We start from the raw sequence: 15,055 nt of genomic DNA, 5'->3' as shown, positions 1-15,055 counted from the left end.
GATATTTGCCCACTGAATATGCACAATGGCCAGATCATAGTAAATGGTGAGGGCCCCTTTTGCATTGGCACCTCATGTAACCTCTGCCAGAAAATCAGTCAGATTTGCTGTCTCAGCTTTCCCTCATGAATCTTAGAGATACCAATAAAAACATTCGATTACTTAACAAGAAAAGGCAAAGAGGCAGAGGGGAGAGTCAAGGGACTCATTCCAGCAGGGTGGAAATTTGTAAACAGTTATTAAGAAATCGGGTGAATAAAGCAAACATGACAGGAGCAAAACAAAGAGGAAAGGGCTGCCCGGTGCTCAGCCGGTTAGAGCTCTGTGCTCCTAACTCCGAAGGCTGCCGGTTCGATTCCCACATGGGCCAGTGGGCTCTCAACCACAAGGTTGCCAGTTCGATTCCTCGAGTCCCGTGGGGGATGGTGGGCAGCGCCCCCTGCAACTAGGATTGAACACGGCACCTTGAGCTGAGCTGCTACTGAGCTCCCGGATGACTCAGTTGGTTGGAGCGCATCCTCTCAACCACGGGGTTGCCGGTTCGACTCCCACAGGAGATGGTGGGCTGCGGCCCCTGCAACTAGAAAAAAATGGCAACTGGACCTGGAGCTAAGCTGCACCCTCCACAACTAAGACTGAAAGGACAACAACTTGACTTGGAAAGTAGTCCTGGAAGTACACACTGTTCCCCAATAAAGTCCTGTTCCCCTTCCCCAATAAAAATCTTTAAAAAAACCCCAAAAAAACAAAGAGGAAAAAGAAAGGGAAGTGTCGAGGAATTCATCCCAGCAGGGTGGAAGTCTCTAGATGGTTATTAAGGAATGGGACAAATAAACTGAACACTGATGTGTTGAAACAAAGGTCTTACTATAGTACTATGTAAGACGCTTGCTGGTCCCCTACATTAAAGGTCTCCAAATAAGTTTAGTCTATTTACCCCAATTTGCTGAAATTTTAAAAATGGAAAAGGCAAAGATCATAAGGAGGAGAAACCAGACCTGGAATCGCTCCGGGCAACAGTCAGATGAATCAAGACAAAGACTGACAAAAGGGCTAGCATTCCCCCAACCCGCTGCTGGGAACCCAAAGCCTAATGCACGAAAGTGAGTAAAGTGGTGGGTGGGATAGAAAAGTTTCTGGGACCCCTTTACATGGGAGCCTCGTGGACTGTGGTACCAAAACCCTTTGGTGAAGTCTTAAGGCAGGCTGCAATTAGACTGATAGAATATAAAAATGTTCAGGTTGATAGGATGAAAGTGGATATTTGGGTGAAAACTGGAGTATTTAAACAGGCTTTACAGCAATGTTTTACTGGAATGGATATTATGTCTAAATGGGGGACACTTCCTCCAGAAGTAAAACATAAGGCATGTAAATCGCCCTTCAAGCAATATTAATTGGACATGCTACATGGAAATAAGACTGCCAATGGAGAAAAGGAACTGGAGTGTTGGTACCATGTTTCCCGAAAATAAGACCTAGCTGGACCATCAGCTCTAATGCGTCTTTTGGAACAAAAATTAATATAAGGCCCGGTCTTACATTATATTATATTATATTATATTATATTATATTATATTATATTATATTATACCCGGTCTTATATTATTGTAAAATAAGACCAGGTCTTATATTAATTTTTGCTCCAAAAGACACATTAGAGCTGATGGTCCGGCTAGGTCTTATTTTCAGGGAAATGGTACGAACAAATTTTGCTCAGTAACACTTTGTGGAGCACAGACTGGGTGGGGCTTACGGCAAAAACCTGTGAGCCCCTCTCACTGACAACTAGTGGGATGTTGGACTGGAGAATTTCCATTTGAAAGGCAGTTACTAGCTTGATATTGGACATTAATCTTTTTCCTAGCTGATGTCCCTATGACTGAAACACATAAAATAATCTTGAAACCTGAATACCATGAGGTCTTGGGTGATGTCAGAAAAACACTCTAAGGGAAGGTAATGCTTGGAAGAGTTCCATAATAAAATGGAAATGGTTTATACAGGGGTCCTGTTACAGGGAGGAAGCAAGGAGGAGATACAACCAGGAGCCTCTTTTCCCACAGGACTGACTCTGGAACTGAGTGAGGAGCCGCTGGGTTCTATCATCACTTGGACAGTAAACACCTCTCAACTGACCCACACAGAGCTGCTCAGTATACGAATGACAGTTCCAAGGTGAATGGACAACATTCGGTTTGGAAGGCCACCACCCTGATCGCAGAAAGTAAAAACAGATCAGCTCAGTGGGCCGACTTGCATGCTGTTTTCCTAGCAGCGACGGAAAAATCAAACGGTAAAAGCATTTGGGTTTTTTATTGACTCGTGGGCAGTGGAAAACAGGACGACTGAAAGGATCCCTTACAACGCGCAGCCCTATGGAAATCACTCCGGGAATTTATGGGGCGCGTTAAAGTAGGACATGGAGATGCCCATCAGAAGAACCCCCTTCCAGGTCTGGGAGGTGACTGAACTACCTTGCAGTGGCCACCTGGGTCCATGAAATGAGTAGACATGGGGGGCTGCAGCAATGCAGAGATGAGTTGAATCTAAGCATATTCCTCTTACACCCTCTGAGGCACAAAATGCCAACAAGAACTGTTTTGTCTGCCAACAAGAGAGACAGAGGCTGCAGATGGCTACTGGGAAGATTTCCCGGGAGGAGGCCCCCCACCAAGTGGCTTATACTGGAACAATGCCGGGAGCCCTGGGCTCCTAACAGGAATAGACACTTAACTCCGGATTTGGCTTTGAATACGCGGTGGTCAATGCAAGTGCTCAAAATACTATGAGAGGATTGAAACAGAAGATACCCTGACCAATCTGAGCCGCCAAGTTACATTTGTTCAGATCAAGCGACATGCTTCACAGAACATAGCATTCAACAGTGGGCAAAGAGATATCTCACATCAAATGGACACAGTCATGCTGCTCACCATCCTCAGAATAACGGCTTAATAGAGAATTGGAACAGGCAGTTGAAACATTTACTGTCTAACACGGACAGAGAAAAAGGCATGCATGAAGGGCCGACCTGCACAACTGTGTGTGTGTGTGTGTGTGTGTGTACCCATGGTCAGCATGAGGAGGCTTAAGGGAGGGTCTCAACTAGATAAGAGTCCTCTGTTTTTCTGGTACATCTGGGGGCAGGGGGCAGAGACGGATGCTGGCATGAGGACAACAGGTTTTACTTCCTTCCCCACATCACCACAACTTTCTTTTTCCTACCTGATATAAGACCAAGACTACAAGTGCCAGAAGCAGGGATGATTCCAAAGCAAGAATCTGTAAGTCTACTTGTAAATCTTTATGTCAGAATTCCTAAGCGCTTGCTCAGTTGTGTCTTCACCCCATCTGGCAAAACTGCGGTTAACAGTGAATACAGCTGTATTGCTTAGTGGTAAAAACAGCCCACTAGTTCTGTACCTATGTAACCTTACCCTACACAAATGGTAGTGGACTGAGGGGGTGGTACTTGCTAGACTAATATTGCTGACTCCAACTTAAACCAATTATGGCCAAACCTAATGTCCCTTCCAAAGGTGGAAATATTTGGGTGCAAACAGAGAGAAGGAGGAATAGCAGCTGAGGGTAAAGGAATGAATAAATGAGATGTGTAATAAGGGAAGTCCAGTATTACATTAACACCTTGAAAGATGCTCCAAGTAAGAGGACGTTGTCTCTTAGCTCAGTTATACCAGATGCCTTGAAAGGGTGAAGCCATATATTGCTGAGACCACTCCTGCTTTTGTAACCTGACAAGAATGAGTGGAAACCTGCAAACCTCAGTGGCCTTGTCCTGGAAGACATTTTCATACAATAGGATGACGGAAAGAACTAATTGTAAGTGAATGAGACTAGTAATGTGCCAGCATCTTTTAACTGTTAGGATCTTTTGTTATGAAGGATCTCTAATCAAAGACTGGGGGAGTGGCTTGTGGTATAATAAAAAATATTTGGTCTTTGTCCCCAGTTGATAATGAAGATGATGATGATGATGACAGAGAAGGTGGGGGTGGGGGAGGGGAAGGGAAAGGAGAGGGAAGAGAAACAGAAAACCTAAATAAACCACTAAAGACATTGAATTGGTACTTATCATCTTCCTAACAAGACCAGTTTACAGAAAAGTTTTCTCAAGTAGTCATGGAACAAATAATTCCAACCTTAAATAAACTCTTTTCCACTTTATCTTCCAGAGAAACATGGAACACTTTCCAACTCTTTCTATGAAGCTAGAATAATCTTAATACCAAAAGCCAGAAAAGATAGTACAAGCAATAAAAATTATAAGCCAAATCATTAAAAAACATAGATGCAAAAATTCTAATCAAAATATAAGAAAAGTAAATCAAGCATATATTAAAAAGGTAATAATACATCATGACAAAGTCAGGTTTATTTCAGGAATATAAGGGTGAAATGTAGATTTTTTTCCCCACCTTACTAAATGATTAAAAAGAGAAAAGCATGATCATCTTACTTGACGCAGAAAGAACATTCAATAAAATATAACATGCATTCATGATTTTTAAAAAATTTGAACTAGAAATAAAAGGAACTTCTTTAAGCTGGTACAAGGTTATTTATCAAAAACACTACAGCAGGGCGGATGGATGGCTCAGTTGGTTAGAGCTATGGGCAACAGGGCTGCAGGTTCGATTCCCACATGGGCCAGCGATATGCGCCCTCCACAACTAGATTGAAGACAACTGAGCTCCCAGTGGCCAGATGACTCAGTTGGTAGGAGCGCATCCTCTCAACCACAAGGTTGCTGGTTCAACTCCTTGACTCCCTGACTCTCACAAGGGATGGTGGGCTCCGCTCCCTGCAACTAAAATTGAACATGGCACTTTGAGCGGAACTGCGGCTAAGCTCCCAGATGGCTCAGTTGTTTGGAACGCGTCCTCTCAACCACAAGGTTGCCGGTACGGCACCCTCCACAACTAAGATTGAAAGGACAACAACTTAACTTGCAAAAAGTCCTAGAAGTACACACTATTCCCAAATAAAGTCCTGTTCCCCTGCCCCAATAAAATCTTTAAAAAAACCCCAAAAAACCAAAACACTACAGCAAATGTTATACTTACTAGTAAAACATTAAAACCATTCTTTTTAAAATCAGGAAAAAGAGAAGAATGCCTGTTACTATCTATACCATTCTATATTGTACCAGAGAGCCTAATTAGTGTGGTAAAGCAAGAAAAAGAAATAAACATGACAAAGATTGGAATAGAAGCAACAAAATTGTCATTATTTGCACATTATTATCTACTCTACTGTTATAAAATGTTACTGAGAGACATTAAAGTAGATCATTATAAATGGAGGCATGGATCATTTTCACGGAAGGAGAGACTCAATGTTTTAAATATGTCAATTGTCCCCAAACTGAATTCAATGCATCCAATAAAAAGATGGTGGCAAAGAAGAGAATTGCCCTATCAGATAACCAAGATTTACTTTAAAGCTATAGTAATTACAACAGCATGCTTTAGTACTGTACTAAGACAGAAAGACTGGCAGAATAAATGGAAAGCCTAGAAATATACCCTTACATATAGGAACTTATGTATGACAGAAGTGGCACTGCAGATCAGAGAGAGGAAGAATGGTCTATTTAATAACTAGTACTAGGAAAACTAGTACAGATATTTCCAAAATATTAAATTTGATCTCTTCCTCACAACATAAAAATCAATTTCTTACAGACTATGGCCTTAAATGCTAAATGTGACTTAAAAATATTTAGTAAAAAATGTTGACTGTTATGATCTCAGAATAGAAATGAATTTCTTCAATAAAACAGAGTTAAGTCATAAGTTTAAAAAATTGATAAATTGGAATTTATTAATATTAAGAGTATTTTAATTAAGAGAAGACCCCCTAAAAGAAAATTAAGAGCCACAGATTGGAAAAAGATATGTGCTACACATAAATTAGCAAAGGATTAGTTTCCTGAATATAAAACAAAAATGTATTAAGAAAAATGTCTTAAGATTCTATTTATCACAAAATAAAGCTAACAGCATGCTAATACTGGCCAAAGCTGGTCAAATCCTTCTGCTTTTCAGGAACAGATCATGGGAACCCACTCTGCCATCAAAATATCAAGTTTGCTTTTATGACTTATAAACTCCATAACCAATAAGCTATGATATTCAGTTGAGCATAATTAGCAACTTGTGACTAGAAGACTGCCAACTTTTTAAAGAAAACCTCAAATAGCTTCTACTTTCTGACAAGGTCCATTCATGCCCGACTTACGAGAGGGAGAGAAGGGGGAGGAGCCCTGTGAGGGCACACGGGGGGCGGGCAGTGCCGTGTGTGCAGTGGGGAACTGCTTGTTTCCATTGGGAAGAGTTGGAGGACGTAAGCAAGGCTCAAAGACGTTCCTGAGACTTGAATTATTGCTATCGAAAGTAAGACACTGGTGTTTCAAGTCCCCTATCTGTTATTCCTCCACTATTCCTTTGAAAAGAGGATCATCCACCAGTCTTCCCTGTCTTATTCCAGGGATTTCTAGGCTGCAGGAGAAAGTGCACTTTTTCTGATCTGGGGTCCTAGAAAAGAGCCTTTACCTCCTGGGTGCTTTCTCTACTTAAGATTTTCAGCGAGTCACCCCCGCAAAGTGACTGTGATGTACATGCTCTCTAAATAACACACTGACTCTCTTCATATGGGCTGTGGACCAGAATTCCCAATCAGTCTAGAAAGACATTTTCATCACTGAAATCCATCTACTTTGATTCACCTTGGGTTTTCATGGTAATTTTTCAGCACCTGCAATATTTAAAAATTTTATGGCACAGCTTTATCAGTGAACAAGAAATGAAGTATCACATGTTATTAAAACCTCCTTAACACTTCAGGAAGAATGAAGGAGGGCACCAGAGTACAAATCAACATAATGACTCTTTTATTTCATTCATTTAAAGGAAATGTCTTTCTTTAATGGTAGAGACAGTGTCAATGTTAAAATCTGCATTTACACAGAGCTTTCATTTTATAATCCACAATTAGTTAGCATGGTACCTCTACAATAGACCTGCAGAGTGAGTTTATGATTTAAAAATAAATATTGAGACAGATAAGGAAAGGTTACGTGCAATGCCCAATACAGTTAACACGCTGGTTTAGTGCTGTGTAGACAGACAGATCTGAACCCTGTTTTTAGCATCCACCCCAGGACATAATAATTGTGTGATCTTGGGCAGGGTACTTAGCTTCCCTGAGCTTCAATTTCCTCCTTGATAAAAACGTGGTTAACGGCACTAAACTCACTACTGAGAAGATTAAAGGCAGGGATAAAAAACCAAAACATACAGGCATTTTTATAGTACAATTCCTAACATAGAGTGATTGCAGTGAATGGTTATAAAATTATTGTATGAGACTTTTTTTGTATGACACTCTTAAAAATACATATACGAGTATAGAGTTCTATGATCTCAGTAGTCATTCTTGTTCTCGGCATAAGATCAAGTTACCAAAAAATACTTGAGTACAAAAACATGCTCATAAATAATCATTCTTCTTCATTTGAAACTAAAATAGGTGGATATTAATCAAATATAACTTTTCAACAGACTTCATAAACCAGATGGGATAAGGTAATCAAACAGAACAGAAAGATGAGAGCTCGGGACAGACCACAAGCAGTGAAACATAGAGTGCTCTTTAAAACAGGAAATGTGACAATGGAAGGTTTTTTCCTAAAAAAAGCATGACATTCAGAATAAGAGAACATTTACTAGGTTCTCAACCCTGAAATAAATGCCTTAATTATTTCATTTAACAAAGTTATACTTTAAATGCAGTAATAAATTAGACCTTCACAATTTAAGATATGCATAATTTGTAGAGAATTGTGTAAGACTACTAAAACTAATAATTACAACAACACTGGCTATCATTTAGTCAGCTAATTTTGCCCAAAGTATTTTGTATGGGTTTTCTTATTTAGCCTTCATAATAAATCAGTGAGGAGAGGAAGAAAAAAGCCCTGTTATCCCCATCAAGATGAATTAACTGACACTCAGGAAGATTATGTAATTTGTCCATGGTTATAGTCAGTAAGTGACAGAGCAGAGAGTTGAACCCAGGGTTGTTATGACTTCAAAAACCAACATTCTTTCTGGCCCAAACTGCTTCTCTAGGCAGAACATTAAGACACTGAACTAAATGACCCTGAAGATCCCTTGTAAATCTAGGATCTAAAATTCTTTTTTCAAATGGGTTAGTACACCTGAGGGTATTAAACTCCAAGCCTCTGCCCCTTTCAGCATCTCTCCAACCCTTACCCTCTTTAGGGAAAAAGGCAATAAAGGAAGAAATAGAAAGGAAGGGAGAATTACTTAAAGTTAAATCTTTCAGATACAAAAGGGTGATCTGTAGCAATGGTGAGCACTAAGAAAGTGACAGCATGAGGAAAGGGAAGAATTTATATTGGCCATTAGAGAAGAACTTCCTGACAACAAGAACTGAGACACTGGAACACATTATCAAAGAACATTATGTAGGATAAACTGAAGAAAACACAACCTTGTGAAGGACTGTCAACACACAAATAGTGTCAACATACACACAAGATGGGGAAGTACAAATATAGCCTACTTGGCTCGGCCTCACTTATAATTTAAAATAGAAAACAACAACGAAAAAGAAAGTGGTAAAATAAGCTTGCAGCAGCAGTCAGGAGATTGCACTACAATTCTGCCAGCCTAAATACAATTTAGCAAAATGCTAACCTAAATATTAGTGCTACATTTCTCAAAGGACTCATCAATGCACAGGTACCATTTTATATTTTCCTTCAATTCACTATCCATTAAGGCACAGCATCTCTATTTCCTCTGCAAATTCATATTCAGACTGGAACCAGTATTCTATCTAGTCTAGGTACAACATTAGTTATCTTGAATGCACTGCTAAAATAGAACCCGAATTTTGTTAGTTTCTTAAGTATGTGTTGGGAGAAATCTGAATTTAAAAAAAAAAATCACAAAGATAACTTCCTTAAAAACAGAACAAAACAAAAACCCCACAGAACTTTGTTGGAATTGTTAGACCGAGGAGAGTCATGTCTTTTTCACGCCTGTAGCCCTTTTCTCACCACACAGGCAAAGATCCAAAGCTGACTTCTTTAGGGAGCTGCAGAGTCAAAAATTTCATTTCTCCCTTTCTAATGTTAGCTGAGTTTTGACGTAAACCTTTACTAATCTATGAAAAATGAGAAGTCTCTATGTTCTCTTACCGTCATTATGAAAAGAAATGTTTCTTTTACGATAATTATGTATTATCAAGAGAAAAGTGGGCTATTTCCACGAAAAAACAGACTCAAGTCAGTCAAATTACTGCTTTTGTATTCCTTTCTGTTTTTCTCTACCACCACTGCCACCCTAAGAGAAGTACCATCTCAGCCTCTGGTCCCACCTACCTGTATATACCTGTTCCTTTTACACAAAACAGAAAAGACTTCCAACCGTGAATTATTTGGTCCTAATGATATACCCCATGGCAATACAGCAGATGGGAGCATAAGTATTTGTTTCGGGGAGACTTAAAATCTAGAGAAGACCTACCTTGTGAGTAGAGAAGGATCTGCATCTCTAAAAGAACACAGGTGAACACCTGTACCAGGTTCTCCAATCCCAGCAGCTCGAAGGCCTCTCGAAGAGGGTAATCAGAGAGGGGGAGTTCGTTGGGCCCAGGCCTCTGGCAGATGACGGGTTCATAGACACCATAAAATTTCAGTGATCTCCCTGGAGGTGGAAGGGGTACCTCATAGAGAATATTATGGATGTAGCTCTCAAGCGGCAAAGGTGGTGGTTGCTGTGAGGTAACTGCCATGTAAAGCTGGATAAGAAATTTCTTGCAGGCCTGCATGAAAGGCAGCGGTGTGATCAAACATATACTTTTTGAAACATACAGGGTGTCTCTGCTGATGTCATAGGAGTTGTATCGCTGGAGTTTCAAAAGGGAAGTCGTATCTCCCTCATCGATACTGCTCGCCAGCGAGTCCATGCTGCAGGAGGAAGAAGCGTACACACTGCTGGAATGCTCTGCGTTGTGCATCTGGTAAAGCGTCTGCATTGCCGTGCAGATTGGCTTACTTGTAACTTCTTCATAGAAAGTGAGAACAAAGCCGTAGGTACGAGAACCATCTTCCCGGGTAATTATAAATGAGTGGAACTGAGGATCTCTAGTGTCAGTCTGTGTTCTGAAAGACAGCCCTTTGGGCATGCACAACTGTGGAGGAAGGGGGAAAAGAGCATCAAAACGCAGCACATGAATTAACTTCAGACCAGAAAAAGGGCTGTGACCTGCATCAAGTCATGTAACCTCTCTCAGCTTGTTTCTTTATCCACAACATTCGCTACATCAGTGGCTTAAGGACAAAATATGCAAGGGCACTTCACAAATATGTAAATACTATTTTTGGAGTAATGATAATATTTCAGGGGAATAGGGAAATAGGTAAAGGCGCACTTAACAAATAGGAAAAAGTTAAAAAGAATAACAAAAACATAGCTATTTTCTCTATTTTGAACAGTATGATACTTCATCCTTAAAAAATAAACTGCAAATGGAATGACTGTGATTTACTGAAGCAGAAGGGCAGAAATCAGACATTTTAGATTATTTTCAGTAGATGCTATGCTCTAGGTCTCGGGAACTATCCAGGATCGAGTCAAATTTGGAAATAAAATTACCTGAAGAATTAAAGATGTTATATTTAAGATACTTAAAATGCATAAGAAATTAGAATTGATTCTTTAAAAGCCTGCTAAAAATATTTCAAATAAAAGAAATAAAACAAATTACAGAAAACTTGAAATATACTAAGGAAAACAGAACTTGTAATTCAACCACCCCAATATAATGATCATTATTAATTCTGATATATTCCTTTCTACTTTTATATTACAATATGCTTTCTGTACAATGTGCACAGAAATAACTTTACCATACATTATTACCTTACATTCTTTTCTTTTCCCCAGACTTAACCATTGGTCTGGTGTAAAATTAAGACGTTCTCCCAAATTCCCACATTACCAAGAAACCTCAATTCACCTTAAAAGTTACACATACTTTATTGAAACGGTCAACAAACACTTATTAAATGCCTTTATGACCTAGGCCCTTGAATGGTAATACAATGGTGAGAGAGACAGACATGGCCCCTTTGGAGCTTCTAGTCCAGTAATACCGACAGAGGATTAAAAAAATCATAATTATAAAGTATGGGAACTGCTGTCATAGGGTAAATACAGGCTGCCATGGGGGAAAAAAACAAAACATAGCAGGAGGACATAAATGAGCAAAGAGGGAGCTACCAGGAAAAAATGAAGAAAATCCAAGCAGAAACCTGAGTATAAGTAATAGGTGTTAGCGAAATGAAGAGAAGGCAGAGGACAGCATGTGCAAAAGCTCAGAAGGCATAATATGAGGGTCTGAGGAAGTGAAACACGTTCATTGCGGTTGGGCAAGGGGATGCACGGCGCGGGGAGGTGAGAGCGAACGCAGGAGAAATAACGGGCTCGATCATGAAGGGCCTTGGTGAGTCATGTCCGAAGTCTGAGGAGGACAATGGGAAGCCTCTGAAGGGTTTTGGTAGGACGGGGACAGAATCAGTTGTGCCTCTTTTAGCGGATCAACTTTTCTGCTTTGAAGGGCAGTGGTATTCAAAGGGGCTCCAAGGAGGCAGCAGGAATGCCGCAGGGCCTTGGGGTCACCTCTGACTTCTCTCCTTCTCACCCCATTATCCAATCCATTAACAAAGACCATCAGTTCTACCTTTAAAAATATATCCAGAAATGAATTGCTTCTTCCTATTTACACTTATTACTCTCATCTAAGCCACATTCTTGTCTTGCCTGGTAACTAATATCCTGCTAACCAGTCTCCCTGCTTTTGCATTTGTCCTCCATAACCTAATACCCTTCCAACAGCCCAAGTGATCCTTCAAAACATGATAGACCTTGTCACTCTTCTCAAAACCCTTCAGTGGTCTCATCTCACTAGAAGCAAGCCAACGTATGAGAAGTCTGGCTGACGTGAAGGTGCCATGCTAGAGAGACCATATGGAGAGATGACACAGAGACAGAGGGAGCCCAGGAGACCTACCTGTGAGTGAGCGAGTAAGTGAGTGAGCGAGCGAGCGAGTGAGAGTGAGTGAGCGAGCAAGTGAGCCTTCAGACGATCCCAGTCCTCAGCCTTCAATCTGCCCTACCTGACATCCAGTGGAGCAGAGAGGGGTTACCCTGCCAAACCCTACCCAAACTGCAGATCTGGAAGCAAACTAATGGTTTTGTGTTTAATATCAAGAGTCAACAAACAACAGCCTGTTGGTCAAATCCAATCTGCCACTTGTTTTTGTAAATAAAATGTTATTGGAGCACAACCACGCTCATCCACTTAAGTGTGTAGGGCTGCTTCTGCATGAGGACAGCAGAGCTGAGTGACGATGACAGACACTGCATGGCCCCTAAACCCTCAATTGTTCACTATCTGGCCCTTTGTGGGAAAACTGCTAAGCCACTTAAGTAGCATTGGGATGATTTGTCATGCAGCAGTGGGTAAGAAAATGCTCCTTTACTTCCTTTAAGTCTCCACATAAATACTACCTTACAGAGGCCCTCTTTACCTTTCCATTAACAACAGTAACAAAAAAGTGTTTTCATCCCATAAATGCCATTAAAACATCAACTTCTCTAAAAAGTCTTTATGGAATGAAGTAATTAAAATCTCGACCCCTGTGTGTGTGTGTGTGTGTGTGTGTGTGTGTGTGTGTGTGTGTGTGTATACAGAGGGTACCAAAAATGTATACACATTTTAAAAAAGGAAAAAGTTGTATTAAAATGGTAATATATACTGATAACAAAAGATGAATGAATATAAGTCACGTTTGACTTCTGCAATTACAAGAGGTGCTCAAAGTGGTTACCATCAGCGTCCAGACACTTCTGATTACAGCGAACTACTGCTTGAGCAATGTTGACCAAAGTGTCCACTTGTAGCCATTTTTTTGGCACCCCAAAATAGTACATTCACACACATTACTAGTTTCTCTAATTTTGTTTAATCTCTTGATTGTAAACTACTCAAGGACGGGTAATAACCTTAAACATTCCAGAGCACCACACATGGAAGAATTTTCCACAGTGGCCGTACCAATCTACATTCCCACCAACAGTGTATGAGGGTTCCTTTTTCTCCATAGTCTCTCCAACACTTGTTATTATTTGTCTTGTTGATGATAGCCATTCTAATAGGTGTGAGGTAGTATCTCATTGTGGTTTTGATTTGCATTTCCCTAATTGCTAGTGAAGCTGAGGATCTTTTCATGTATCTGTTACCCGTTTGTATGTCTTCTTGGGAGAAGTGTCTGTTCAGGTTCTCTGCCCATTTTTAATTGGATTGTTTGGTTTTTTTTGCTGCTGAGTTGTATAAGTTCTTTACATATTTTAGATATTAGACTCTTATCAGAGGTGTTGTTTGCAAGTACTTTCTCCCATTCGGTTGGCTGCCTCTTTGTTTTGTTGATGCCATCCAGAAGCTTTTTAGTTTGATGTAATCCCATTCATTTATTTTTGCTTTTTCGAGGTGTGATAAAAAAAAATACGGTGAATCTTTAAATAAAAATGCATTACAGTAAAAGACAGATTGCCATTAATTCCCCTCAGTATACTCCCCCTCCCATCATTCATGCCACTTTCTGAAGCTGTGCTGGAAGTTCTCTTTCGTTAGTGTCTGTAGTTGCACTGTTGTGGCTGCCTCGATCCTGAATCATTTTGACTTTTGGGAAGAGCCAGAAGTCACACGATGCCAGATCCGGTGAATAAGGTGGATGAGGACACACTGTAATGTTTTTATTTGACAGAAACTGCCGTACCAGAAGAGATATGTGACAAGGAGTGTTGCCATGATGGAGGATAAAGACACTCACGAAAGAGGACTTCCAGAACTGCTTCAGAAAAAGACAAGAAGGATGGGATAAGTGTGTTTGAAGAGAGGAGAATTATTCTGAGGGGGATTAATGGCAATGTGTCTTTTACCGTAATAATTTTTTTTCATTTAAACATTCACCGTATTGTTTGATCACACCTCGTATACTATTTGGGCCATAAAAAAGTTGATTGATAAGAATAAAACGCAAAAATCGTGAAGCTGAGCATCAGTATGCCAATGAAAATGTCTTTATATTTCATATCACTGAATATGAGACATGAAGAACTAAGGTAGCTTTGCTTTTTTATATATGTCAACAAGAATTAAATTACTGTGTTTATCTGGGTAGAATATGATACAGACTTAGGTAAAACACATGAATATCTGTATTTACTAGGGGAAAAAGATCGCTTATTTCTAATCTTAGGGGAAATTGTATAAGGAAAGGCTGTGGCAGGATCTTTTCATAATTATGCCTTCACATTAAGGTTGCTTTCTTTATAAGTCAATGAGATACTGTGTAGATAATATGAAAACTCATCTGACACATTTACTGCAGTCAATAAAGAGCGTAGGAAGGATGATTTGAATCCCTCTTGCTCCAGGATAAACTCAAATTTGTTCAGCATAGTGCATGGCACATAAGTATTTCTTGAATGAATGAATACAGGAATGAACAAGAAAACAAAAACAACAGCTGGGGGTATAGGATCAGACTTAGTTCATCTCCTGATTCAGTCTGTAGTTCTGTTTTTGCATCAAGTAGGCAAGACAGAAACACAATGACCTCCGAAGTCAATATGAAGATTTAATTTAATTGATAGGCTTTCCCGACATCATAAACCACAAAATTATAGCTTGAACTGTTTTTGAACAGCTGCCATATATTCCCTTAAGGGTTTGTAGCTTTGTTGAGCACGCATTCAAACATTTACAGGAAAAGCTTGCCAAAAATTGTGCTCAAAGTAAAGAATGACTTTCTATGCTACAGAAAACAGATGTAAGAATTCTTAAAATCTTTTCCTACAAATCAAAAAAAGTAAGAATTATATTTCTAATCTGGGAACCATTAACTGGAAAATGCCATTGTTTTTTTATATTT

The 15,055-nt window shown here is 39.8% G+C and overlaps 1 protein-coding gene across 4 annotated transcripts in view; it reads right to left on the bottom strand.

Annotated features, from left to right (window-relative positions):
• The window catches only part of DENND5B (DENN domain containing 5B), a 152,761-nt gene that overhangs the window by 66,144 nt on the left and 71,562 nt on the right, over window positions 1-15,055 (bottom strand). For all 4 annotated transcript variants that reach the window (XM_019736890.2, XM_019736899.2, XM_019736908.2 and 1 more), the window contains one exon: window positions 9,582-10,248. In XM_019736890.2, the coding sequence (XP_019592449.1) occupies window positions 9,582-10,248 (667 nt within the window). The remainder of the gene's footprint in view (window positions 1-9,581; window positions 10,249-15,055) is intronic.

The sequence above is a fragment of the Rhinolophus sinicus genome, linkage group LG02, assembly GCF_036562045.2.
Source record: "Rhinolophus sinicus isolate RSC01 linkage group LG02, ASM3656204v1, whole genome shotgun sequence".
Classification (NCBI taxonomy): domain Eukaryota; kingdom Metazoa; phylum Chordata; class Mammalia; order Chiroptera; family Rhinolophidae; genus Rhinolophus; species Rhinolophus sinicus.
Note: the sequence above shows the minus strand (reverse complement) of the source record. Positions and strands in the feature narration are given on the sequence as shown.